Genomic DNA, 27,722 nt, shown 5'->3' on the forward strand with positions numbered 1-27,722 from the left:
ATATTTAAAGAAGTTATAAAGTTAATAAATATTATAATTAATCTAGCTCTAAGCTATTACTAGAAGGAAGTTAGTATACTTCTAGCTATCTAAGTCTAAAGAAGAAGAGACTATCTAGCTCTCTAAATAGTTAAGAGAGTGCCTAGGCAGAGATTATAAATAAGATTTAGCCTTTAATAATATTTTAGAAAGTCTAGAAAAGAGCTATAATTATTATCTATTAATTATATTATTTAAATATACCTATTATTTTAGATTCCTATTTTATTATAATTAATTATATATCCCTAATATAAAAGAATTAAAAGTAAAACTAATATATAAATATTATAAGAATATAATTATTAATTATTAAAGTAGATTAAAAATTTATAAATTATTATTATAATTATATTACTAGCCTAGAATACTATAATTTATAAAATAATAAATTTATAATTACTATACTTATAAATAATTTATACTTTACTAAAATAAATATTAAAATATATTTTATTCCTTATTTATATTTAAGAGTCTTTAGAAAGATATATTTATTAATTTTATTATATATTTATTTTAAAGCTTAAGCTTTAATATTATTATAGTAATAATTAACTAGTTAATAAAGTTTTAATATTATATTTCCTATAATAATACCTATAATACTAAGGGAGCTACCTACTTATTCTAAGACTATATTTAGAGATTTTATAGATTTTCTAAGTCTATTATATTTAATTAAGGATTCTAGTTTATATTAATATTCTAGATATATCTAAATTATACTCTAAAGATAAGATTATTTCTATTTATTACTTATTATTTTAAGACTAATAAATAAACTAAATATATAAATACTATTTTAGAATAATATCTATAAATTTATATTAATTATTTATAAGATAATTAAATTAAATAGCTATTTATAGTAAAATTTATTACTAATAATATTAATTTTAAAATTACTAGATACTTTCTATTCTTTACTCTATATAATTTTAACCCTTATATAAGATTTAAGCTTATCCTACTTAATTATTACTTATAAATTTATAATACCTACTAATTTACCTTAATTATAAAGTAAATATAGAAATATTATTATACTATTATAATTATTATTTAAGCTTATTATAAATACTATACTAACTAGAAATATTACTCTACTAGATATTATATTAAGAATTAATTAGTCTAATTAAATATTAAAAATATTATAATCTTATACCTCTAAAAAAAATTAGACTAGAAAAATCTAGGCCCCTTTCTTATTAAGAGAGTTATTAACTCTTATATCTATAAATTAAACTTACTTAAAAATATAAAAATATATTTAGTATTTTATATTAAATTATTATACTTAATTACTAAAGACCTATTATCTAGATAAGAGGAAATTAAACTCCTATATATTAAAATTAATAATATTAAGAAATAAAAGATTAAGGAAGTAGTTAATTCCTACTAAAATTACTATAACTAAGATAATTACTTATATTTAAAGTATATTATTAAATAGGTTAAATACTTTACTATTACTAAAATTCTTACTAGTTATCTAGAAAATATTACTAAATATATTACTACTTATTATTACTACTACTCTAGAAAGTCTAGACTTTAGGAATATTTTACTAGAGCTTAATTTAAGAGAGAGAATACTATTATAGTATAGCTATATACTTATCTAGTTAGATTCTACCCTAATTATCTATCTCTATTCCTATATTTAAGCTATATTGCCCCTAATCCTGTTATAACTCTTCAAGCTACGTCCTTATCCTAACCTGACCCCTACCTGTTGTACCTGTACGTAGATAGCCTGAATATACATCCTGCTGTTAACTACACCTACTACCTGCCTGCCCTCCATGACAAGAGAGAAGGTATAAAACTTATAACTAAGAATTACTAGCTATAATAAAATACTTTAAAGTATAATACTACTATCTTAAAGGTAACCTATATATAATATATATATAAATAGATTATATAAATCTAAAATATTTTTATATTATTAAAACTTTAAATTAATACTAGACTAGATAGGTTAAGTTTCTAGTAGTATATAATTTCTAGATTAAATATTAGCCTAGTAACCTTAACCTAGCTAATATACCTTTAAGGCAAAAGGATTATAAATCTACCTAATAGGATATAGCTAAGAAACTCTTGTCTATACTTTAGGTAAAGCTAGGAGGTTTATAAAATAATTAAGATAAAAATAAGATAATAACTCCTTAAGAGACCCTAATCATATAATTAAAAGATTTAGAACTTTTAACCTAAAAAATACTAGTATAAAGAGTAGCTAGTAATAAGTAAGCCTGTAAGATACTATTAACTACTTTATAAAACTTATTTTAAGAGATATAATATAAAGATATCTATATAAGTTAAATTTAGAGTAATACTAGTAAAGAATACCTAGTATACTAGAAATATACTTAAATAATAAGGAAATTACTTAAATAAGAAGTAATAAAATAGCTTAGGAATAATATTAAATAAAGGTAAATTTATAAGAATAGATAATATATTAATAGTAATAGGCTAGTATAATATAGTAAGGTTATCTATATTTCTTTTAATTAAGTAATATATTAAGAATTATTAAGAGTATATTATAATAACCTATATATAAGCTACTTTAGTTAAGAAAAGATATTAAATCTTATTAAATAAAAGTTTTACTAGAATATTCTATAATATAATATTAAGGAATATATAAAGAGCTATCTAATTTACTAGAAAATAAAGATATTTAAATAGCTTTTACTAGGCTAGCTTGTAAAGCTCCTAGTACTAGAATACCCTTAGTAAGACTTAACTCTAGACTTTATTATAGGCTTACTACTATTAATATAAAAGAGGCATGTATATAATATTATCTTAGTAATTATAGATTAATATACTAAGGAAGCTAAATACCTCCTAATAATAGGAAATATTAATACTAAGAAGCTAGCTAATATATTTATAGAAGAGATTATACTTAAAATAGGAGTATTAAGGAGCCTAGTAAGTAATTATAGCTTACTCTTTACTAGTAAATATTAGATATAATTATACTAAGAGCTTTAAGTTAAAGAATAATTAAGTATTATATTCTACCTATAAATAGATAGCTAAATAGAATATTAGAACTAGATATTAAAGATTTATTTAAAAACTTATATTAATTATTAATAAACTAATTAGATAGACTAGTTAAATATAGTAGAATTTATATATAATAATATAAAAAATATATTATTAGGGATATTCTTTTATAAGATATAATATAATTACTAGCTAGTACTACCTAAGCTTACTAATATTAGGGACTCTAATATAGTTATAGTAGTAAGAGAATAACTTAACTAACTATAAGTAAAATATTATTAGCTAGAAGAAAGCCTATACTATATTACTAAATAACAAGTAAGAAGCTATAATAGGAGATATTACCTAACTAAATATTATATAGGCTAATAAGTATTATTATTTATAAAGAATATTTATATATAAAGGTCTAGTAAGAAGCTAGATATTAAATATAAAGGACTATTTAAAATAGTTAAGATAATAAGTTAATAAGTATACTACCTATAATTACTTAGATTATATAGAAAAATCTATCTAGTCTTTTATATATTACTTCTTAAGGAATAAAGTATAAGAAATAGTAACTTACTAGTATTATTCTAGCTAGTTATTATTAATAATAAGGAAGAATAAGAGATAGAATAGATTATTATATAATAAAAATTATATAGTAAAGACTAATATCTAGTTAAATAGAAAGAATAATTAATATATAAAAATATTTAATAATTAGTAAAAGACTTAAAAAATATATAAGATATTCTAAATAAGTTCTATTATATAAATAAGATATAGGTAAGGTACTAGTAAAATATTATAAAATAATAAAATATAAAAATAATAAGTTAATAAGGTTAAAGAATTAAAAAAATTATAAAAATATATTAATAATACTATTCTTTCTCTTTTTTTTACTAGATTTTAAGATTTAATAAAGGTATATTATAGGTATTAAAAAATCTTAAAAAAATAACTTAATTTTATTATATAAAAATAGAAATAGTAAAATATTTATACTATAATATTAGTAAATCCTTAATTATTATAATTATTTTAAATCTTTTTATTACTATTCTTTAATTCTATTATACTACCTTTAACATACTATATATTAAGTAAGTAAAATATATTATAATTAATAGATTAAAGTAATCTTTCTATCTGGTTCTTAATCTTAAGATAATAGATAAAAATCTTAGTAATATAGATCTATTAAATATAGGCTGCCATGCCTGCTATCTTACTAGATATTACTTAAATTTCCCCAAGACTAACCTATATAAGCAGGATAATAAGAAAGTACTTTTTATATAAGTAGGTATATTAAATATATTATTATCCTAAATTTAGGTATATATAGGAATAGGCTTTTATAGGGCTATTATCTATATATTACTAAGATTTAGTATAATATAGGTAACATAGTATTTATATAATGGTAGCCAGGCTAGTAGAGGTAACTAGAATAGTTAGAGTAGCTAGGGCTATAGTAATAGTAGGAATAATAAGAGCTAGTATAATAATAGGAGCTAGTATAATAATAGGAGCTAGTATAATAATAGTAGCAGGAGTAGCTAGAATTATTATAGTAGAAGAAGTAAAGAGGGAGGTAGTAGGAGTTACTATAATATTAGGAGTAGTTATAGAGAATAAGGGAGATATAGTCCTATTAAATAATAAAATAATAATAACAGGAACTATAAGAGATATACTAGTAATAATAAAGGTTATAAATATTATAATTAATATAGATATAAGGGGATTTACTACAGGAGCCTATAAATAGTTAGTATAATAAATCTATATTACTAGAATAAAGGTACCTATAGAGAAAGAAGTAGTAGTAGTTAAATAGGCTCTCTTCTATAGAGATATAGCTAGTATAATACTTAATAAAGAATACTTTAAGGGAGCCATGAGATTTATAATATAATTAGTTATTATTATAATACTTAAGTAATAATAACCTACCTAGTATAATATATTAATCTATTAAGAGAGACTTTTTAAAATATAGATTAAATTAGAAAAAATATATATAAAAGAGTATTTTCTTATAATATTTATATTATAATAATATTTTTATCTATTACTAGTATATCTAGTAAATTATCTATTCTTATTTATTATTTTATTTAAAGTAAAATATAATACTATTTATATCTTATTTAATAAAGTATAATTAATAAAAGTAGTATTATATATATTATTATTATCTCTAGTATTAAATAAAAAAGTAGATTATATTATACTAACTAGGACTAGCTCCTCCTTAATAGAGTACTAAGCTAGATTAGGTATAGTATATACAGCGTGTGGATATACTACTAAAAGAAAGGGAGATAATTATTATAGTAATTATATAATATATAACTATATATTAAATTATATATTAAATTATATACCTAGTAACTAAGAATAATTAAGAGAATAGTAATATTTAAATTACTTATACTATACTAGTAACTTAACTAGGTAATATAAATAGTAATATAATAATCCCTAAAGTATTAAGAGGCAAGTACTTTATTTTATTACTTCCAATACCTTCCTACTATCCTCATACTCCGTGTAGCTTTGCTTCCTTTACCAACACTACCCATACCCAAGCGCCTCGCCAGTGAGACGCTTACATAGATATACTACTCTATCTATTCTATATTATTACTAAATTAACTAACTTTCCTAATCCCTATTATATGCGCGCTAATTTAATAGTATAGCAGGTATAATTATACTAAGAAAACTTAAAAATACTAATTTATATTATAATTAATTCTAGAGTTAAAGAAGTTAGCTTTATAAATTACTAATAAATAAAAATATATAGACTAAAGACTATTCTACTTCCTTATTTAATATTCTTATCTAGCTTCTATAGTAAGAAGGTAGAAGAAAGTATAGTAACTTATTATATAAAGGCTAACCTATTATTAAATAATTATTATAATTAGAAATCTATCTTCTATATTATCTATCTTTCCTACTACCTAATTATCCTAGGACTAGCCTGGCTTACTATATATAATCTAAAAATATATTTTTCTAACTAAATAGCTATATTTAATAGCTAATATTATTATAAATACTATAATATATTTCTTAAGCCTATAAGAGTAAGAGCCCTAATAAATATTCTCTAAAAGAATTAATCTAAGTAACTAAATTAATAAGAAAAATTACTAGAATTAAAATCCTTTATATCTATAAAAATATATTAAATATTCCTAAGAATACTAGCTATATATACCTGCTATCTAGTATAAAAATTATACTAAACCTTATTAGATAAAGTTAATAAAGAACTAAAGTATAGAGATACTAGTTTTAAATTATTATTTATACTTTTCCTAGAATTATAAGATTTCTAAGATATATTTAATTCCTAAGAAATAAAGAAGCTACTATTATATTAATTATATAATTATAATATTAAGATTTAAGAAAGAAAATAGCCCTTATTTAATAAATTATACTTAATATTATAAGTATAATTAATTATTCTAAAGGAATAGCTAGAAGAAAATCTAAAGAAAGATTTTATATATTCTAGCTTATTTCTAGCTATTTTTTTTATCTTATTTATTAATAAACCTAGAGGTAGCCTCTATCTATATATAGATTACTAAGAACTAAATATTATATTAGTTAAGGACTACTATTTATTATCCCTAATTAAAGAAATCTTAAATAACCTATAAGAAATATAGTATTTTTTTAAAATTAATTTAATAACTACCTTTAATAATATCTATATTAAGAAGGGATTAAAGTACTTAATTACTTTTTAAACCTATTTTAGGCTATATAAGTCTCTAATTATACTATTTAACCTAACTAGTACCCTAGCTATTTTTTAATATTTTATAAATAATATTCTATAATAATATATAAATATATTCTATAATATATTTCTAAATAATATTCTAATCTATAGTTATATAAAAAAAAAATATACTAAATATTTAAAGTAAATATTATAAATCTTAAAAAATAATAATCTATATATAAAGATATTTAAGTATAAATTTTACTAATTAAAAGTTAAGTTTCTAAATATTATTATTAGAAAAAAAGGTACTTATATAAATCTTAAGAAAATTAAGATTATAATAAATTAAAAGTTACTTAAGATAGTTATTAATATTAAGAATTTTATAAGATTTACTAGATTCTACTAATACTTTATTAAAGGATTCTTATAAATTCTTATACCTATTATTATCTTAGAAAAGAAAGAAACCCTATTCTTATAGACTTTAACTTACTAGATTACTTTTAAAATACTAAAAATAGAATTTATTAAAGAACTAATACTAAAATTCTTTAATTAAAATTAACTAATTATTTTAAAAACTAATACTTTAGACTTTATATTTACTAGAGTATTATTATAATATAATAATAATAAAATTCTATACTTAATAGGATTTTACTTAAAGAAAATAACTTTAATTAAGTATAATTATAAGATATATAATAAGAAGTTACTAGTAATTATTTATTATCTAGAAAAATAAACTCTAAAATTAAAAAAATATTAATATTTAATTAAGATTATAATTAATTATAGAAATCTAGAGTATTTTATAATAATTAAAATATTAAATTAATAATAAATCTAATAATCTAAATTCCTGTCCTATTTTAACTTTATAATTAATTATTACCTAAGTAAGTATAAAATAAAATTAGATAACTTAACTAGAAAATTATAAGATCTCTTTAAGGAGAAGAATAAATACTTGCTATACTAGAATTAAATAATATTAAAAAGAGAAAACTTAGCAAGCTTCTTGCTTAAATATTTAAAAAAGTTATAGAGCTAGTAGATACTATAGTTAATCTAGCTCTAAGCTATTACTAGAAGAAAATTAATATACTTCTAGCTACTTAAGCCTAAAGAAGAAGAGACTATCTAGCTTCTTAAATAGTTAAGAGAGTACTTAAATAAGGATTATAAATAAGATCTAGCCTCTAATAATATTCTAGAAAGTCTAGAAAAAAGCTATAATTATTATTTATTAATTATATTATTTAAATATATTTACTATTCTAGACTCTTATTTTACTATAATTAATTATATATCCCTAATATAAAAGAATTAAAGATAGAACTAATATATAAATATTATAAGAATATAATTACTAGTTACTAAAATAAATTAAAAATTTATAAATTATTATTATAATTATATTACTAGCCTAGAATACTATAATTTATAAAATAATAAATTTATAATTATTATATTTATAAATAATTTATATTCTATTAAAATAGATATTAAGAAGTACTTTATTCCTTATTTATATCTAAGGATTCCTAGAAAGATATATTTATTAATTTTATTATATATCTATTCTAAAGCTTAAGCTTTAATACTATTATAGTAATAATTAACTAATTAATAAAGTTTTAATATTATATTCTCTATAATAGTACTTATAATACTAAGAGAGCTACTTGCCTATTCTAAAATTATATTTAGAAATTTTATAGATTTCTTAAGTTTATTATATTTAATTAAGGATCTTAATTTATATTAATATTCTAGATATACTTAAATTATACTTTAAAGATAAGATTATTCTTATTTATTACTTATTATTTTAAGACTAATAGGTAAATTAAATATATAAATATTATTTTAGAATAATATCTATAAATCTATATTAATTATTTATAAAATAATTAGGCTAAATAACTACTTATAATAAAATTTACTACTAATAATATTAATTCTAAAATTATTAGATATTCTTTATTCTTTACTTTATATAATTTTAACCCCTATATAAGATTTAAGCTTATCTTATCTAATTACTACCTGCAAACTTATAATACTTACTAATTTACTCTAATTATAAAATAAATATAGGAATATTACTATATTACTATAGTTATTACTTAAATCTACTATAAATACTATACTAACTAGAAATATTATCTTATTAAATACTATATTAAGGGCTAATTAATCTAATTAAATACTAAGAATATTATAATCCTATACCTTTAAAAAAAATTAGATTAGAAAAATCTAGGCTTCTTCTCTATTAAGAGGATTATTAGCCCTTATATTTATAAACTAGACCTACTTAAGAGCATAAAAATATATTTAGTATTTTATATTAAATTATTATACCTAATTATTAAAGATTTACTATTTAAATAAGAAAAAATTAAATTCCTATATATTAAAGTTAATAATATTAAGAAATAGAAAGTTAAGGAAGTAATTAATTCTTACTAAAACTACTATAACTAAAGTAATTACCTATATTTAAAATATATTATTAAGTAGGTTAGATACTTTATTATTACTAAAATTCCTACTAGCTATCTAGAGAATATTACTAAATATATTATTATTTATTATTACTACTACTCTAGAAAGCCTAGATCTTAAGAATACTTTACTAGAGCTTAGCCTAAGAGAGGGGATACTATTATAATATAATTATATATTTATCTAGTTAGATTCTACCCTAATTATCTATTTCTACTCCTATATTTAAGCTATATTACCCCTAATCTTATTATAGCTTTTTAAGCTATATCCTTATCCTAACCTAACCCCTACCTATTATACCTATACATAGATAGCCTGAATATATACCCTGCCATTAGCTATACCTACTGCCTGCCTGCTCCCCATGACAATTAATTTAATTATATTAGTAGTATTAGCCTTTCTTTTATTATTTTTAGTAATTTTATTATTCTTTCTTTAACTTTTTCTACTAGAATTTATTTAATTAAGAATTTATTACTTTATTATTATCTTTCTTTCTCTTTCTTAAGTTATTCTTTAATACATAAGATCTTAGGAATTAGTTTAATTATACTTTATTTATTTTATATTATTTTTTAAATAATCTATAATATAATAAATTTTAGCTATATTATTCTTATAAAATTTCTCTTATAATTTAAAATAATTTTAAAAATTTTTTAAAAAGATACTAAATTCTTTTAAATTTTATATTTTAAAAAACTTAAGTTTAAGTATTTTCTTCTTATCTATTTATATAACTTATACTATATATTAGATTATATATTATAATTTATTATTTTTTATTAATTTAATAAATTAATACTAAAAAATTACTAATATTATTAAATCTTTCTTAATAATAATTTCTAGAACTATAATTATAAATTTTATAAAATTTAGATTTATTACTTTTTAAAAAAAGAAATAAGTAATCTTTTTTATATTTATTATATTATTTTATTTAATTTAAAAAGTACTTTAAATTATAAGTATCTTACTAGTAAGGTACTTAGGTATAAGTAGGATTAATAAAGAAAGTAAAGCTATATAAAGTATAAAAATAATAAAAAAATATTAGAAGTAATAAGATAAAATACTTATTTCTTAATATTTTAGAGATTATTATATTATTATTTATATTATTTAGTTAAGTTACTAGTATAATATAGGTAACTTAATTATTACTACTCTCCTGATTACCCTTGGTTACTTGGCATGTGGTTCAGCATGTGGTTGCGTGTCACGTGGTCGCTGTGACAAATTATTATAATTAAAATAGTTACTTATATTTAAAATATATTATTAAATAAATTAAATACTTTATTATTATTAAAATTCTTACTAGCTATTTAAAGAATATTATTAAATATATTATTATTTTTTATTATTATTACTTTAGAAAGCCTAGATCTTAAGAATACTTTACTAGAGCTTAATCTAAAAGAAAGAATACTATTATAATATAGCTATATACTAATCTAGTTAGATTCTACCCTAATTATCTACCTCTATTCCTATATTTAAGCCATGCTACTCCTAATCCTATTATAGCTCTTTAAGCTATGTCCTTATCCTGACCTGACCCCTACCTATTGGACCTATATGCAGATAGCCTGAATATATATCCTGTCATTAGCTACACCTACTACCAGCCTGCCCGCCATGACAGAAAGAATTCTTTTCTAAAGATTAAAATATCTTTATCTAAGCTATAAAAAATAACTTTTAAATTATAATAAGTATCTAATTTATAAAGAATAATATAAAATAAATAAAAACTTTCTTAATATATAGGATATTTCCTTTTATTAGATAGTAAAAATTAAAAAAGGGGTATTATTATAAAATAGGCTCCTAATTACTATTACTTAACCTGTCACCTGGGTAGATAAAGAGCTTAGCCTTAGGGCTGTGTAACCACATGTGACCCACACCCATACTACTATACCTTGCCTGGAAACAGCCCTATTACTCCGTACTTCTTCAACAATCCCTTCATGTATTTAGGCGCTACTTAGTTAGATCAACTGGTTGCCCCTTACAGGATCATGCTATACACGATCCTATAGACTTAGTTAGAGGGTTTGGTTATATCCTAGAGTAGGCAGAATCTTGTTAAATGGCATCAAAGGTATAAATAAATAAATAGTAAGAATAATCAATCATCCTTCATCCTCCCCTATATGTATACTGCAAGTGATGCAAGATTCCTGCACCTAACAAACACTAAGCATGACACGTCGCTGGCTGCAGGGCGTACAGGATACTACACTGTTAATACTCCCTGTAATACTATCTACAATAATATTAAGAATATTCAAAGAGGAGCCCAACGATGCCCTATACCTGGGATTAGTTATTGGTATTATTATTATCATCCCACTTGAACTAAAATGCGGTGGATCTACGGTTTTCCCCGCTGCCACGACGGCCCAGAAGCTCTACGGAGTAGTATGAGAATCCCTCGACAACTAAAGCATCGTGGATTCTACTAGTTGTCGTCTAATCAACCAACTAGCTGTTGGTGATACTTTTCATTGGCTCTATCTGCAGTTTTTGCTCTGGTGGTCTCCAACTCTGTCGCATGGATATTTTTGATTCTTGTCCTGCACTTGCTCCTGGGGATTTTTTATTCGATCATGGCTCACCGGTTTATTCCCTTACTTCCTGCTCTTCATGATCTTTTCCCTCTGCTGTATCTCTCCTTCTCTTTCCCCATCTCTATCCCCATCGTCTCTGCTATTCTCTCTAGCTCTAACTTTGAAATTACCGCAAAACAGAATCTTCAGCGCTAATTTCCACCGCCCTTTTCTTCTTCCATTTCTTCGGTCGTCTTTTCCTTTCCTCCTGACAGACTAATATTCTCAATGCTGGCATCTACTTCAGAGTAATCATGATGAATTATCACAACTATCCGATTCCCTTAACGTATCCTCCTCCGCATATATTACCCACTCGCTCATCTCTCGACTCTCGCGTGGCCCCCTCTCCCGCCGTTGCTGTCGCTTCTGCTGCTCCTCTTCCTCAGCCACCCGGACTGTTGCCGCCATCCTCCTCCTCGTATCATATCTCCGGGCCGGTATCTGCCTCATCGCCACGAGCGTATCACGATCCGTTTCAGCGAAGTGAACCCGAAATGCCTCAATCAGCACCTTCCCAGGGAACCTATCATTATCAAGCACTACAGAATACCCCTGATTCCACCCTGTACCCCGATGGTAATACGTATGCGTCACTCCGGAGAGAAGACAACGGGTATCACGTCTCACAAGCAAACCACGGTTCACGGAAACAAGCTCGTCAGAGTGGGGGAAGCCAGAAAGGAAATCATAAAGTGAATCATAATCACTTCAACAAAGCTTTGTATCCAGCTGGTAGGTTATTAATTTTCTTAATTTTCTTAATTTTCTTCGTTTGCCAGTTTGCCAGTTTGCCAGTTTGGGCCGCCGAATTACCCAGTACAACTGTTTCTGGTCCCGTGCTGCCACCTGAATTTCGACGTACCCAAACTTTGGGCCCCGGCTCCTCCGGCCAATCAGCGGCTGCTCCGTCTGACTCCTGATCGACTGCCGCCTGAGGCACTCTCGGGAGCGCTAGTCTGTAATAATACTAGTGTATTGTGTCAGGGCATCCTTTCCCAAGGAGGACTAGAGCTCTTGGATCCTCCAGTCACGGGCCAGTCACGGGTTCCTGCCCCAGCCGCGCAGTTCAGTCGCTGCCGCCGTTGCGCTTGTCGAAGCGTTAATCTGTCCATCATCAGTTCTGGTTGTTTCTCTACCAATACCCTCTCCGTCGCTTCCTCTCTCCCTTCTCATTTCCCCCTCCCTCACCCCCTTTCCAAAGCCAAACTTTCATCTCCGTCCGTCTTTTTTTCTTCCTTCCTTCCATCTATCGCCCCTCGTATTCCTTTCATCCCTTTATCCCCTACTGCTCCCTTTACTCGTGCCCTCCCATCGCGCTCCTATCCGACTGACCGCGTTTTGCTTTCTCTCTTACCCATGCGACATGAACCCTCCCTCGTCGCATGACCACAGTCGCCGCAGGTCCTGGGGCAGTGGTGGCAGTCCTGCCTATCCTGGTGAGTGTCAGGCGCTTCACTCTCCCTGATCTCGTATTGCCATCTCCTGGTTCTCCTCTGCGCCAGGAGAAGGTACATTAGCCGGGAGCTCAACTCCAGGACTGGCCACCGCACCTCTTTACTTCACGTCACTTTTTTCCCCTGCTCGGCTCCACCTTTTATTACCGCAATTTGGCTTAATATATGAAATTCTATTTACTGACTCTTGCACCCGCGCCCTTCCTTTTCTAGGTCAACAAGATCAGTCCTCTGCCCCCCCGTTGGGTACTCGTCGGATGCCTCCCCCGTCCCCACCGCAACATTACCCGTCGCGAGGTCAATCGGGAAATCCATCCTCTCTCTCCACTCCTTTCTTGTCGCGTGAGCCTCCCAACACCGCGGCTCATCATCGTCCAGGGAGCAGCATGTCGATATCGTCCATGCTAGGCTCGGACGCTGACCGACCCGCCCGGGATGTAGGCCCCTCGTCCATTTTCTCGCGTCTTCCCGTCTCCTCCAGTCCGTTCAGTAGCGCGCCCCCTCCGCCGCCAGCCCCGGGCGTGATGTCTCCGCCCACTGCTCCCGCCAGGCCCTCACCGCTCGAATACCCGCTCTTTCGTCGATCCCAGACCCCCGAAAAGTCGTTTTCGAAGACCCAGCCTGGCCGACCCTATCGTTCGAGTTCGGGAGGCGTGCCGACGACTTCGGTGGCAGAACAGTCGAAGTATGGAGGGTTGTCCCGGCTCTCTACTGCCTCGCAGTATACGAGCAATTCCAGCTCGGCACAACCGTCGCCCCAGGTCTCTGCCGCAGAACCCGCATACACCAGTAACGAGTCCCGTCGATTGAGCTTCAGTGGCCCAGTTCCACGTCCCAATAGCCAACCGCAGCACCTTGAACCTCCCCCCCGGCCCGCAGGCTACAGCCCACTCTCACGCCCGGCTGTCACATCTGGCGAGAGCTCGTTTGCGGGTGGCCATCAGCGCCAATCTTCATACCTGGGTCATGACTCCCAGCACACTCGGTTTGGAGGCTTGTATGGCGACCGCCACTCGGAGGATCCAGGTCGTCGGGAAAGGGAGCGAGGTATGTCACATCAGCCAGAGCCCAAGGTGGTTCCCCCACCGTCTAGGTATGGCTCACATTACGGAGACCGGGACGCAACTGCGACTCGACAACAAAGCGCTTCATCTGCTTGGGATTTAGGTCGTTCGCAACCCGCATCACCCGAGTCCAAACGCTTCTCAGCACCGGAATCAAATACCTCGGGCTTTGGTTTTGGTGCCATTCAAAACTACACGAAATCACTAGGATCACAGCCAGGAGGCACTCGACAGACTCCCCTTTCGGTCCAAACGCAGCAAAACCAACGAACCTCTTCGCCTCATGAACAGCCACCGTACCTGGACAAACGCCAGAGCGACCCCCGCATTTACTCCTCAACTTCTTCTAGCGGTGGTCCATCGTCACTGGCTCCCACTTCATCAGAGGATCCACGTCGCAAGGGGAGCGATGAACTTTTACACCATCGCAACCTTCTTGGGGTTGGCCTAGATGCAAAACGCGGTGGACGCGCATCACCACTCCCTCAAGCTGTGCAAGGCGCGCAGGCTCAGATTCTTGGCCCAGGCGGCGAATCTGGGATCCAGAGTGAACTAGGTCGTGTCTTCGCCGGGATCGGGAGTGGCGTCGGAGGTGTTACTGCTACTAGTACAGCCAGTGTCCCTTCAACCCCTATGGCTGCAAGCCCGTTCAAACGGGACAGCGTTGCCCCTCGGTCCACCAACAGTGAGGCCGCGACGGATGAATCTAAGATTGCGCGACCAACATCAGCAACTGGTAAGCGGCCGAAGAGGTCACGCGAAGAAGAAACCCGCGCAGAGAGTGAGAGTGGTGTAGATCTACGGGTAGGATCCTCTACGCGTGGTGGTCGACGAAGCCGCCATCTTCACCACCACCATCAGTATGCCCCTTCCCTCCATTTCTGTCTTGCCCTATACTAATTATTTATTCTCAAAGTCATCATCACCACCATAAACCAGAAGAGGAACCCGCTTCTGTTGGCGGATCTCGCCGTCCACTATCATCTTTCAATATGCTCCATCGACCCGCAACAACTGAGGAAATGCCTGCAGATACTGCGCCTGCTCCTCCTCCTCCTCATCACCACCACCATCATCACCATCACCATCACCATCATCACGCTCCTCGACCGGTAGGGAGTGCTGCTTCTCTTGCCCTAGTGCGTGAACCGCGAACCGTTGTAACTATCGAACCAGTCTTGTCTAGCGTCGCCAACCATCCTCGTCATCATCTTGGATCGACCTTGTACGCTCCACGAATTGGGGTGCCCACTACCAAGGCGACCTTAGAGAGTGCGAGATTCGGATACACCACTACGCCGCTCCCACTGCCGCGATTTGAAGGCAAGGAAAATTGCACATTCACCATCCGTGTGCCACGATTCCGTATCGATACCAGCCACCGCGAAGAAATCTGCGCACGACGTGCTCTGTGGGGCACTGGCATTTATACAGATGACTCTGATCCAGTCGCAGCTGCCATCCACTCGGGGTTCATTCGCGGCGCTTGGGGTGATGATGTGGATGTTGACATGTTGGACTTGGAAATTAAAGACACCTTCCAACATGCTCCCAAGACTTCTCAGGAGATGGGTCTCGAGGACGGAGAACGCCCCCGGATCCCCCCGTCGCCTCCTTCCGATAAGGACCTGCACATTACTGTTCTTATTCTTCCCCGGTTGGAACGGTATGACTCGAGCGTACTGTTTGGCCTGAAGTCTCGACCCTGGGAAGGGTCGCATGACGGCATGAGCTTCAAAGTACTTCGGACTGAGTGGGTAGATGAAGGAGTCGGTCGCGGGGAAGAGCGTAACGGGGAAGCCCGACGGAAACGGCTGCGCAATTTGATGCATACCGGGCGGATCAGCACGGGACCGGGGGTGATCAAACTGGAGCACCTCCGCAGTGGCATCGTGCAGGTTCCCCGACGCAAGACCAAGGTAATAGACGGTCAAGAACAGCCCGCCTCGGCGCCTGTACAGACAGTGTCGTGACCAGGGTTGGAGATGGATAATTTTTTGGATAATAAGTTTTTTTTAACCTTAATTTCTCATATTTACTTGGAAATGTTTGTAAAGTGAGTGAGGGTGATTTTCTTTACTGGGGAGTTTTGTTTTCTTTTCTTTGGATTAATATGATTGTTATTGTTATTATTATTATCATTAACTATTATTATTAGGTATTATTATTAGGTATTATTATTCTGGGTGTGTTCATGATTTGTGCACCAGCAAGGTGTGGAGCACAGCCTGTTAACAACAACAACGGCGATGATGATGATGATGATGATGATGATGATGATGATGATGATGATGATGATGATGATAATAATAATTCTTCTCCTTATTTTCTAGCAGCTTGTGGTGTATTTATTTCTTCTAACTAGGTAGCTTAAGTAGTCTGTCGTCGTTAGTCTCCAGGTTTAACAGTTGAACACTGTGATTCCCTGGTTGAAAGTCGCGCATGTTCCGGAGATGCGAGATGCAGTTAATTCGCTGGTGCTAATCGGATCAACGGGACGGATGAAGGGAGAGACAAATCAAAATATTAATTCTATTCTCTTATTATTTATTCTCCTCTCTTTTTACGAGAACCTTTAATTATAGCCTGGTGGTGATGTGGAATCCCAAGGTGGCTCGTTTTGTCCTCCATACAGGTCGTAAGTTGGTACATTTCGATACGGCTTTGGTACCAATAGAATTGATAGCTCTCCCCGCATTCCGAGTATTCTACATTTCCAGACTTAAGAGGACGACTAGGCTCAATCTGGTTGAATGGAAGTAGAATCCCGATCGGATGCTAGTCAGATAAATTGCAGAAACCGGTCCATACATCGGAGGTATTTTCTCTGGGAGCCCATAGTAGAAATCCCCAGACCGGACCGAGGCAGGGTGACAGAACAGTTTCTGGGGAAAATGCAGGACGGTAACTTTGCTATGATGGAGTATCGGTATTACCGGTGTTTACCCGCATGAACGCTCCGGATCAAGGGTAATATAACGGTAAGATACCACATACCCAACATTTGAACCGAGGCTCTTTTTTACTCTTCCTCTTCCTCCTCTTCTTTTACAATCAACTCAAGTCCTTTTCTTTCTCATCCTTCCCCCTACTTTTCCTTCTTATCCTTCCTTCCCCTCCTCTAATCTCTCTTCCTTTTCTTCTTATTCTTCTTACTTCTCCCTCCCGTTACCCCTCGTTACAGCTGAGAGTGATGTTCACAGTTGCTGCCCGGAGCCGCTTCTCTTGCACTCTTGCTCGCCCCCGCCTCTCCCCTACAAATTCTCTCCTCGCCAAATCCGCTGTGGTATGCCAATTTTCTGTCTTTATTGCTAATCAATGTATGACAAGGAGCAGAACAATTGACCATTTACAGGCTCCTACAATGGCCCCGCGGCGCAAGGCTTCTTCTGTCCCTGAGGGTGAGTGGATATCATTTATCACATGTTCTTCCCGAAATTCTGCCCTGGAATCATGTGGAACCCCTGCTCTTCTTGTCGCGTTTTGCCTTTGATTTTCTGCTTTCTTTTCCCTCTTTTCTTTCCTTTTCTAGTGGCATTATATTAAATATCCTCGTAGGATATAAAGAAGATCTTTCTAAGGGCAAGATGCTGCGATTCGAAGACTCCCTACCCCGCCTACCAGTGCCGTCGCTGGAAGAGACCAGTCGTCGGTACCTGAAGTCCGTCCATGCGGTTGTGTCAGATGCAGAATATGAGAACACCAAGAAGGTCGTTGAGGAATTTATTCGCCCTGGTGGAGTGGGTCACACATTACAGGAGCGACTCCTGGCTCGCGCTGCAGACCCCAAGCATAAGAACTGGCTCGCAGAATGGTGGAACCACGCCGCTTACCTGGGCTACCGTGACCCCGTTATTCCCTATGTTTCATACTTTTACTCATACCGTGATGACCGCGCCCGCCGCAACCCTGCCAAGCGTGCGGCCTCCGTCACCGCCGCGGCGCTCGAGTTCAAGCGCCAGGTTGATGATGGCTCCCTTGAACCGGAATACATGCGCAAGCAGCCTATTGCCATGAGCTCGTACGAGTTTATGTTCAACTGCTGCCGTATCCCGGATGACATCGCGGATTATCCCCAGAAGTACCCTGCTAAGGACAACGAGCACATCGTGGTTGTGCGCAAGAACCAATTCTTCAAGGTGCCTCTGGCCGTCGGTGACCGTCCGCTCAACGTCTCCGAGCTCGAGAAGCAGTTTGAACGCATCTACCAGATCGCCCAGAAGGCCCCCCCCGTCGGTGTGCTGACTGTGGCCAACCGTGATCACTGGTCTGCTACCCGCAAGAAACTCCTTGCGGCGGACCCAGCCAACGCGCAGGCGTTGATTGACATCGAGTCTAGTGGCTTTGTTGTGTGTCTTGATGACGCCAGCCCCGTGACCCTGGAGGAGCGGGCCCACCAGTACTGGCACGGTGACGGCCACAACCGTTGGTTCGACAAGCCTCTGCAGTTTATCATCAATGAAAACGGCACAGCTGGTTTCATGGGTGAGCACAGCATGATGGACGGCAGTCCCACTCACCGTCTGAACGACCACCTCAACAACCTCATCTTCAACAACAAGATTGACCTCTCTGACAAGCCCGTGCGCTCTGATCTGCCGGAGCCCCGCCCCATCCCCTTCCGGCTGAACGAGGAAATCCTCGAGGCTATCGACGCCGCCGCGAAGGAGCACCGCCAGCAGATGGCCGCTCACGAGCTGCGCGTCCAGGCTTACCAGGGCTATGGCAAGGGCCTGATCAAGAAGTTCAAGTGCAGTCCCGATGCCTACGTGCAGATGATCATCCAACTCGCCTACTTCAAGATGTACGGCAAGAACCGCCCCACCTACGAATCCGCCTCCACTCGCAAGTTCCAGGAGGGCCGCACAGAGACCATCCGCACTGTCTCCGACGACAGTGTCGCCTTCTGCAACGCGATCAGCGACCCCTCTGTTCCGCGCGAGGAAGTAGTGCGCCTCTTCCGCACCGCCCTGGCTGCTCACAGCAAGTATACTGCCGAGGCTAGCGATGGTCACGGTGTTGATCGCCACCTTTTCGGTCTGAAGAAGCTTGTGCGTGAGGGTGAAACTCTCCCTGCTGTCTTCACTGACCCTGCTTTCGTCTACAGCGGTTCCTGGTACCTCTCCACCAGCCAGCTGAGCTCCGAGTTCTTTAACGGCTACGGATGGAGCCAAGTTATCGATGACGGATTCGGCATTGCCTACATGATCAACGAGAACAGGTGCCTCCCCCTCCATCCTTTATTCAAGCATAGTTCATCCAAATACTAACAAACGCAGTCTGAACTTCAACATCGTTTGCAAGCGTATCGGCGCTGAGCGCATGAGTTATTACCTCAACGAAGCCGCCACAGATCTGCGCGATGCCCTGATGCCTGATCTGGTTGCTGAAGCCGAGAAGGCTAAGCTGTAAAACACTGACTTTTATTTATTTTATTTACGGAGAGAGAGAGAGAGACAGACTTGAGACTTGAGTGTGCGGCAGTAGATATTACCCAGGTAGACCACAATACCATAGATTTGAACTTTTTTACATTCTGCTTTGGTTCAGTTATACTCAGCCTTTTCTCTCTCTCTCTCTCTTTTCTTTTCTTTTCTTTTTTTTTTTTCTCTCTCTCTCTCTCCCTTTTTGAGTGTATTTTATATTCAGGTCATGCTTTGAACCATCCTACGTATCTGCCTAGAAGTCCTATCAAACTAGAGCATCGTAGCCATGCCATGTATTTAGGCCGAAAACACATCACTTCCTGGTCGACACATAGTGAGCGAGTCCAGCTACCTAGGTAGAAGGCCCTCTCTTCTTTTTTTATCTTCTACTCTATTATTATCAGGTACGCTTGCTTTCCGCCAGCAAAAAACTACCTGGTCACAAAGTAGTAGTGATAAGTAAGCTTTATACATTAACTACTTTTCATGTTATACAGGGTATGCACTACTTTACTCAGCCTTCAGTGATGATAATGATAACTACTAGTATACGTGGACTGAATAGATACTACGTTTGTCAGAGTGTAGTGTTGGGTACAACAACCCTACTAAGCCTTTCGAGGGACTGTATTCGTTGCATTCAACGCACTGCTTGCGATGCTCTCTCTAGGCCGCGGGATTCATATATAGATTCCCCTGTAGGTAGCAGATAGTCGAGGAGAACAGCAGAAGAATCTATGTGTTTTTGGTTAGAAAACGGGCACATCAAGACCGGGAAGGGAATGAATACGCGCGCGAAGAAAGAAGACTGCTACGTAGGACACCAAGGAAGCAGGACGAGAAGTATAACGACGACGACGATGAAGACAGGAAAGTGGAGGACTGGGATTTGGGTGAGAGGATACGATGGAAATGGGAGTTCTCTTGAGGATGTACCTAAATAGCGAATGCTGTCAGTTACCTACCTAGATAGGTAGTTAGTTGTTGTCTCACCCTTGCTCCTTCGCTCCTGGCTCCGGTAAGGGTTGAAATGCTTGCTCCGCGTGGTAGACGTGTTTGCATGTGTCTTATGACCTGGGAGCCGGGGCGTGATCCGCGGCTGGACGATGCAAGAGTATACTCCGGTATGGTACGATATTAAATAGCTCAGAGCATTACTCCGTAACGGGAGTTTATATTACGTGAATAGATGTGGTGGTGGGCGGTTCTACTCCGGGAATGGAAAATGGACTTACTGCCTAGCTTCATAGTTTTCGTGCTGTTAGAGAGTAGCTAGAATGTATTAGATTAGGTAGGCGACGGAATAAACTCCTCTCCGCATTACCAAAGGTCCTCCGTGAGAAACAAGATTATCAATATAGTACAATCATATTCGAATCACGATCTGGTGATCGGCACTCAGATAGAGCCACGCCGCTTTCTATAGCCCAAGCTGACTGCAGTTTCGCCAGACTGGTGGTGTGCCTTGGAGCTGACATGGCGATCCTTTACAGTAGTAGACAGCTTATGTTAAGTGGAACCGCCATGTGTTGACTTACTTTCCATTACGCCCGGTTTCTTTCACAGGTGTTAGATACTTACTCATGATAAGTTTGCGAGGAATGTCGATCAGCTGTCGACGGGAAACACAAAAGTTAAATCAAGTTGGACGGTTCAAATAGCCTTCGTATGGGGCGCCTGAGAGCCAATCATGTCTTGTCCGACGGCTCACCGATGGATCTCTCACCGGTTGTTGCTTCGGGCTCAGTGGCGATATTATTTTCGGGCGCTTGGGAAGAGGTGCTGGGAATTGCGCGCTGTCCTTGGGAAGCACTCCTGGTGGTTAATTCGTGAACTTGTCGTTCTGTTCTCAGCATTAGTGAAGAACTAAAACTCGATTTTGGGCTATGTTCAAAGAAAGGAAGACACAAAAGACAGAAAATCACGCACCTAATTCACGAATACGCTGTCGAAGCATCTGATTCTCCCGTGCGAGCATCGCTGCTTCAGCTGAATGGAATCCGCTCTCATCTCTGCTGCTCCGCCGCATTGTGTTTTCCCCAGAGCCTGGAATCCACTCCAATGTGTCCAACCCACGAGACGGGTCGGGTATCGGTCGGAGGTTGGGTGAACGTGTTTGGCTTGCACGGCGGCTGGGCAGTGATGAGGCAAATTGAGCTGAGGCCCGGTTACCCGCAGCAGGAAGAGGTGCAGCAGGGGGAGTAGCAGTAGACAGTTCGGAAGGAGGAGTTGCATCTTCCACTGCAGACTGCGGCTGTTGTTGTTGCTGTTGCTGCTGGAGATGCTCGAGCTGCGTTTGCTGGCTCCGAATCGTGTGTAGAAGTCGATTCTATCAAGATTGTGAAGATCAGTATGGCGTGGTCAGTATTTACATATTTGGTGGGGAGCAGCTATTACCACTTGTGCCTCTTGCTCCTGCTCTAGCTCCTGGTGGAGCTCCCCGAGAGAAGGAGCGCGCTGATGATGCGGATCACCCGTGGCAATGATGGGGCTACCTCCAAGACTGGACGGGCTCGAGGTACGAAGTCCATGGCTTAGAGATGATCGATGAGATGACCGATGGTCAGAGGTCAGGGATACATCGCCGGCGCCATTTTCATTGTAGCTGTTGCTGCCGGTTATCATGCCCAAATTCGCGGAGCGGCGACGTTCTGGCCCGGGCATTGGAACGTAAGGACGACGAGGTAGATCCCCCGTAATAGTATTGCTGTGACTGTTGCTATTCATGTTGGCAGTGGTGGTAGGAGGAACGCCTGTAGATGAAGTCGGGTGTGATGACAGGGCGTCTGATAGAGTGGGGAGGTTCCGTGGTTGGCGTGGGGAGGTGGAGGCAGAACGAGACGGGGGAAGCGAATTGAGGTCGGGAGACATGGTTGAAGGATCAGGAAAGGCCGAAGATGAAACTAGCCCTCGAAGATCAGATGACTACAATGCGCTGAGAACGGATAGTTAATGGCGATGGAGATGGATGAACAACTAGATGATAGTTAACTAATCGTGGCGGCGATGATAAAGACTCGATTTGATGTTGATTCCCAAAATAATCCATCAGAATGAGGGGAGCTGTAGAAACAGGAAGGCGGTCAGTCGAACCCAGACGCTGTCGGACATTCTTTCCCAGAAAAGACTAGCGTCGTCGCCAAGACCCGGAAACAGCCGGGAGATGGAAACGTCGATCAGGCAGAAACAGGGATGACCGCCTGGATGCCTCGCACGTGAGTCCACGATCGCTCTTTTGCTCCTTGTTTCGCCCCCTTTTGGAATGTTGAGGCCAGGGCCGAGACCTTCGAGACCAGATGCGATCGAATATTCTACGAAACATGTGTCAGTGACCCCGTGGGAAAAAAAAAAAAAAAAAAACGTGAGTAACGCGAGGGGGATAATGGCGAAGAAATCACCCAGTATCTGCTGCATCTGGACTGGATTCTTCTCCCTGACGCCTAGAGAGGATTCACACTGCTTATCCATGGCATGGTGCATCTTGGCTTTTTTGGTGGCTGACTGGCCGTTCGGATGCACATCTTAGTCCAGGGCGTAACTGGTGCTTATTCCATAGTCAAATCCTACAGTGTTACCCTTCCACGAACTATCAATTCTATACTTTTGAGGTTGTATCTCTCTTGTCTGAGCACATGATATCCAGGAGAAAAAATATGTTCACGAAGATGTAACAGTTTTGTTCCCCTCCTTTTAAGCTGTATGGATTTCTGGGTTGAGCTCTTTCCACGGGAAGTACCTAGGTAGGTCTTGCAGATGATAGGAGTGAAAGGCACCCCCACTGGGGGCACGTAATTCGATTCCTCGAGGAGGGGAAATTAACATCGAACTCCACGCTCCACGCTCGTTGTTATGGAGAAACCCCCACAACCCCATCGGGGACCGGGCAAAATGTCCTACGGAAAAGAGGACAAACAAGGTCCGTGAGTTGAACAATAATGACGCACCACTACTCTGTATGACTGCTCAAAAAGAGTAAGCAATCTTTTAATACTCAAACTAAGGAAGAAACTTCCGGATGTCAAGAAAGAAACGAAAAGTTGTTTGGGGTAATATCAAGGAAGAAAAAGAAAGAAACACGCTTGACGTCATGCCATGCACGGCTTCCCCGAGCAGACCAGGAATTGGAATTAATAAGAATCATATCAAGACCAATGACAATAAATATGGATATTGAAACTGGGTCCAGTATTGGAGATGATGGAATGCGATCATCGCATTCCGATCCTCTCTCCACGGGGATCGGTCAAAATATAGACAAAACGAGCAACTTGGTCGCCATCAATCCCAAGAAATCCAGGTTGATCGGGTCCTCAGCCTTGAATCCTTTGTTAGTGAAGAGTCCAACCGCCTCTCGGGAACCGGCGACGCAAGAATACTAGGGTACTAGGCATCCCGACCTCTCTCCCTTACGTCGTACAACTTAACACCCCCCAGCATGATTGACAGCCTGGATAGATACCCAAGGATGATTCGGGTGCAGTAGTAACCCATATTATTCTTATCCTTTTATGATTCTTATTTTTTATGGAGTGGATGGGTGGGACTCTTTACCCTTTGTCCCATGGCTGTCTTTCCCGATCCGGACATTCCTGAAGTTTTCGGCCCAGAACGGCCAGCGTTGAGAACCCGACTTTCAAGCATTGCCTCTGGTGGGGTCTTTCCTCCACATATCAGGCGATAGGAAAGACATCTTAACGGGAACTTGGACGAAATCGGACCTCTGCCCTTCCTCTGTCGTTCCGCCCCCGTAGCAAAATGCCGGTCGTGATTTGATATCCGACTGCATCCATGGACCAACCATGTCCGTCAAGCCTCTTGTACATCGATGGGTCTCCTACAGTGCTCGGGAGAAGGAAAGTGATTCTGCGAGGAATGTATGTATCTAGATGCCCTGTAAAAGTCGTGAGAAGCACGAGATGTTCATCGACGTGGGCCTGGGTCCTGGAGCTTAGTTTGGCTGTATTGACCTTGGCTCTGGAGTTTCATTTCAAGAAGCACAAAGAGTCCATGAAGTGTTAAGGTTGGCAACTACCTAGTACGAATACGGTGGTACTCTGAAGCGCAAGAAATCCAAAGGTAGTATTCGGCGCATTGATGGCGTTCCCCATACTTTCTTTCCCTTTTGGGCATTCCTGCTTCCACTGGTAACGATGATGACGGGAGTTTTTGCTGCTGGTTTTCCTCTTTGGGCCCCTGGCTCTCTGTCGCTTTTAATCTTCCTGCTCTTCCTCTCTTTTCTTTCTTCTTCTCTCACTTCTTCCTTCCCCATCCCATCATTTCTCTCCCTCTTCCCCCCCCCCCCCTTTGTTTTCATCTAGCACTCCATCCATCCTTGTTTTCATCGTCTCATCCTTTCCCGATCGATCGTTCAGTCTTTTCTACATTGATCTGCATATCTTCTTCATCTTCAGTCATTGTAAGTGTTAACTCATAGTTGCCTGTACCCCTCCATCACCTGCGAACATTGGGTTACAACAACCCTCTTGTCTCTCTCTCACTCCCTCTTACCTTCTGTCTTTCTGCTATTGCAAACTGTCTATTCCTGCGTTTTATTGCGGTTGGTATTACAGAGTTCCCCTCTTTTCATGCCTTTCTTTTGTTCACTCTCTGTACCCTCTTCCAGAATATGAGCTAATACTGACTAAAAATATCCAGTGGTTGATTAACCAATATGGCGTCGCCAATATCTGAGAAAGATATTCGAAGTGATGACAGACTTCATGAGTCTGAGGCTTCTTCCTCTTCCAACACCGATGCTATCCTTGAGGTGGAAAAGGAAAAGGCAGCAAACGAGACCTCAAGGTCTCAGTTTGCTCATGACCCGAGGGCTGGTACCACTCTTCACCAGCTCGAGAACACCCCAAGCGAGAAGATCGAGTTGACGGAAGACGATTGTTACGATCAGCTCGGCTATGCTTTTCCAAGCTGGAAAAAATGGATGATCATCAGTGTCATCTTCCTCGTCCAGACCTCTATGAATTTCAACACCTCCCTCTATTCCAATGCACTGACTGGTATTTCTGAGGAATTTGGTGTGAGCATGCAGGCCGCACGCTGCGGTGCCATGATCTTCCTGGTGTTGTACGCCTTTGGCTGCGAGTTGTGGGCCCCATGGAGCGAAGAGATTGGCCGCAAGCCAATTCTGCAGCTGAGCTTGTTCTTGGTAAATATATGGCAGCTTCCAGTGGCACTCGCCCCGAACTTTGCGTCTATCATGGTAGGACGCGCTCTGGGTGGTCTTTCCTCGGCTGGCGGCTCAGTTACTTTGGGTATGATTGCAGATCTATGGGAAGCAGATGAGCAGCAATATGCTGTGGCCTGTGTTGTCTTCTCCTCCGTTGGCGGCTCGGTTATTGGCCCTGTCGTTGGCGGGTTCGTCGAAGCATACTTACCCTGGCGCTGGAACATTTGGATTCAACTCATCTTCGGAGGTTTTGTTCAAATCGCACACTTGCTCCTTGTCCCAGAGACTAGAACGACAATCATGATGGATCGTATCGCAAAAAAGATGAGAGACAGCGGCGAAAAGCCTAATATCTACGGACCTAACGAACTCGTTCCCTTTAGGGACCGCTTCTCTATGCGAGAGGTCCTGGTCACTTGGGTTCGCCCGTTCAGAATGTTCCTCACCGAACCCATTGTCCTTACACTGTCCTTGTTGAGCGGCTTCAGCGATGCACTTATTTTCATGTTCATCCAGTCCTTTGGCCTGGTCTACGACCAATGGAATTTTAGCACTGTGGCTCTTGGTTTGTCGTTCATCCCAATTCTTGTGGGATATGTTATCGCCTGGGTTTCTTTCGTCCCCGTCATTAAACGCAACATGCACGAGAGACGAATGAAACCCGATGATGAGCACACCCAGTACGAGTCACGTCTCTGGTGGCTGCTCTATACCGCTCCTTGCCTACCAATTGGTTTGATTGGCTTTGCATGGACCAGTCTCGGCCCTCCTGTACACTGGATTGGCACCATGGTTTTCTCCGCCATTGTCGGGATCGCAAATTATAGCATTTACATGGCTACCATCGATTACATGATCTGTGCATATGGGCCGTACTCGGCCTCGGCCACGGGTGGAAATGGATGGTCTCGAGACTTCCTCGCTGGTGTTCTGACAATCCCCGCGACACCTTTTTTCCAGAGTAAGTGAACTCCTTGCAGTATTGTACATGCATATCTTGGCAATGTCTAATCAAAACTCTTTTATATAGATATCGGAGGCAAATACCACTTGGAATATGCATCCACTATTCTCTGTAAGTTCTTCTTCTTCTTCTTCTTCTTCTTCTTCTTTTTTTTACAGGTGCATGGTTGGCGATCGACTACAAGAAGACTAACACTACGGAAGTTTGCATCTCCTTTATTCTGGTAGTTGCGGTGTATGCCATCTACTGGTACGGTCCAACACTCCGCAAACGTTCACCCTTCGCCCAGCAATTGTCCGATGCAAGGGTTGAGCTGCAGAGCCATGGTGCGCTCCACAGTGGCAGACTTTCTCGCATTCCCACCTCTTCGAGAGCGAATTCTTTCGCACGATCACAGCAAAACTTGCGTATTCGTCAAGCCCTTGAAAGCCGCCAGGGTAGCTTTGTTGCGTCTCGTCCCACCTCGCGCGCTACCTCACCCAGAAACAGTTTTTCAGCATGAAATACGACGGTATGCGTGATTGGCCCTGGGCCAACAAATGTGATGATAATGATAATGCAATTGCAACGAATACTGAAAGTTGGCGCCCAAGTATCACCTAATACAAGCCGGTTGCATCGACCTGTCGTTGCCGCCTGTT

At 37.6% G+C, this 27,722-nt stretch overlaps 6 protein-coding genes across 6 annotated transcripts; 4 read left to right on the forward strand and 2 right to left on the reverse strand.

The window, feature by feature from the left end:
• Positions 1-12,243: 12,243 nt before the first annotated feature.
• P175DRAFT_0533943 (uncharacterized protein) lies at positions 12,244-12,909 on the forward strand (the record flags this gene model as incomplete). Its single annotated transcript, XM_040900094.1, has 2 exons — positions 12,244-12,721; positions 12,785-12,909. The coding sequence occupies 2 exons, from the start codon at positions 12,244-12,246 to the stop codon at positions 12,907-12,909; spliced, it is 603 nt and encodes a 200-aa protein (XP_040750898.1).
• Positions 12,910-13,352: 443 nt separating this feature from the next.
• P175DRAFT_0533944 (uncharacterized protein) lies at positions 13,353-16,480 on the forward strand (the record flags this gene model as incomplete). The annotated part of the gene is made up of 3 exons (XM_040900095.1): positions 13,353-13,425; positions 13,657-15,367; positions 15,424-16,480. 3 exons carry the CDS (start codon positions 13,353-13,355, stop codon positions 16,478-16,480), a joined length of 2,841 nt encoding a protein of 946 aa, XP_040750899.1.
• Positions 16,481-17,626: 1,146 nt separating this feature from the next.
• Positions 17,627-20,350, forward strand: P175DRAFT_0503044 (carnitine O-acetyltransferase CAT2). The gene is made up of 4 exons (XM_040897536.1): positions 17,627-17,793; positions 17,863-17,908; positions 18,066-19,728; positions 19,787-20,350. Exons 1-4 carry the CDS (start codon positions 17,701-17,703, stop codon positions 19,917-19,919), a joined length of 1,935 nt encoding a protein of 644 aa, XP_040750900.1. The 5' UTR covers positions 17,627-17,700; the 3' UTR covers positions 19,920-20,350.
• An 820-nt stretch (positions 20,351-21,170) lies between these two features.
• On the reverse strand, positions 21,171-23,281 carry P175DRAFT_0503046 (uncharacterized protein). The gene is made up of 3 exons (XM_040897537.1): positions 22,331-23,281; positions 21,863-22,262; positions 21,171-21,776 (listed from the first exon to the last, which is right to left on the reverse strand). Exons 1-3 carry the CDS (start codon positions 22,802-22,804, stop codon positions 21,622-21,624), a joined length of 1,029 nt encoding a protein of 342 aa, XP_040750901.1. The 5' UTR covers positions 22,805-23,281; the 3' UTR covers positions 21,171-21,621.
• Positions 22,893-23,518, reverse strand: P175DRAFT_0304995 (uncharacterized protein). Its single transcript, XM_040892822.1, has one exon. It carries the CDS (start codon positions 23,411-23,413, stop codon positions 22,982-22,984), a length of 432 nt encoding a protein of 143 aa, XP_040750902.1. The 5' UTR covers positions 23,414-23,518; the 3' UTR covers positions 22,893-22,981.
• Positions 23,519-25,604: 2,086 nt separating this feature from the next.
• P175DRAFT_0510758 (putative MFS multidrug transporter) lies at positions 25,605-27,583 on the forward strand (the record flags this gene model as incomplete). The annotated part of the gene is made up of 3 exons (XM_040898538.1): positions 25,605-27,078; positions 27,148-27,192; positions 27,285-27,583. The coding sequence occupies 3 exons, from the start codon at positions 25,605-25,607 to the stop codon at positions 27,581-27,583; spliced, it is 1,818 nt and encodes a 605-aa protein (XP_040750903.1).
• Between the last annotated feature and the right edge of the window lie 139 nt (positions 27,584-27,722).

The sequence above is a fragment of the Aspergillus ochraceoroseus genome (assembly GCF_002846915.1).
Source record: "Aspergillus ochraceoroseus IBT 24754 chromosome Unknown P175scaffold_6, whole genome shotgun sequence".
In the NCBI taxonomy this organism is placed as follows: domain Eukaryota; kingdom Fungi; phylum Ascomycota; class Eurotiomycetes; order Eurotiales; family Aspergillaceae; genus Aspergillus; species Aspergillus ochraceoroseus.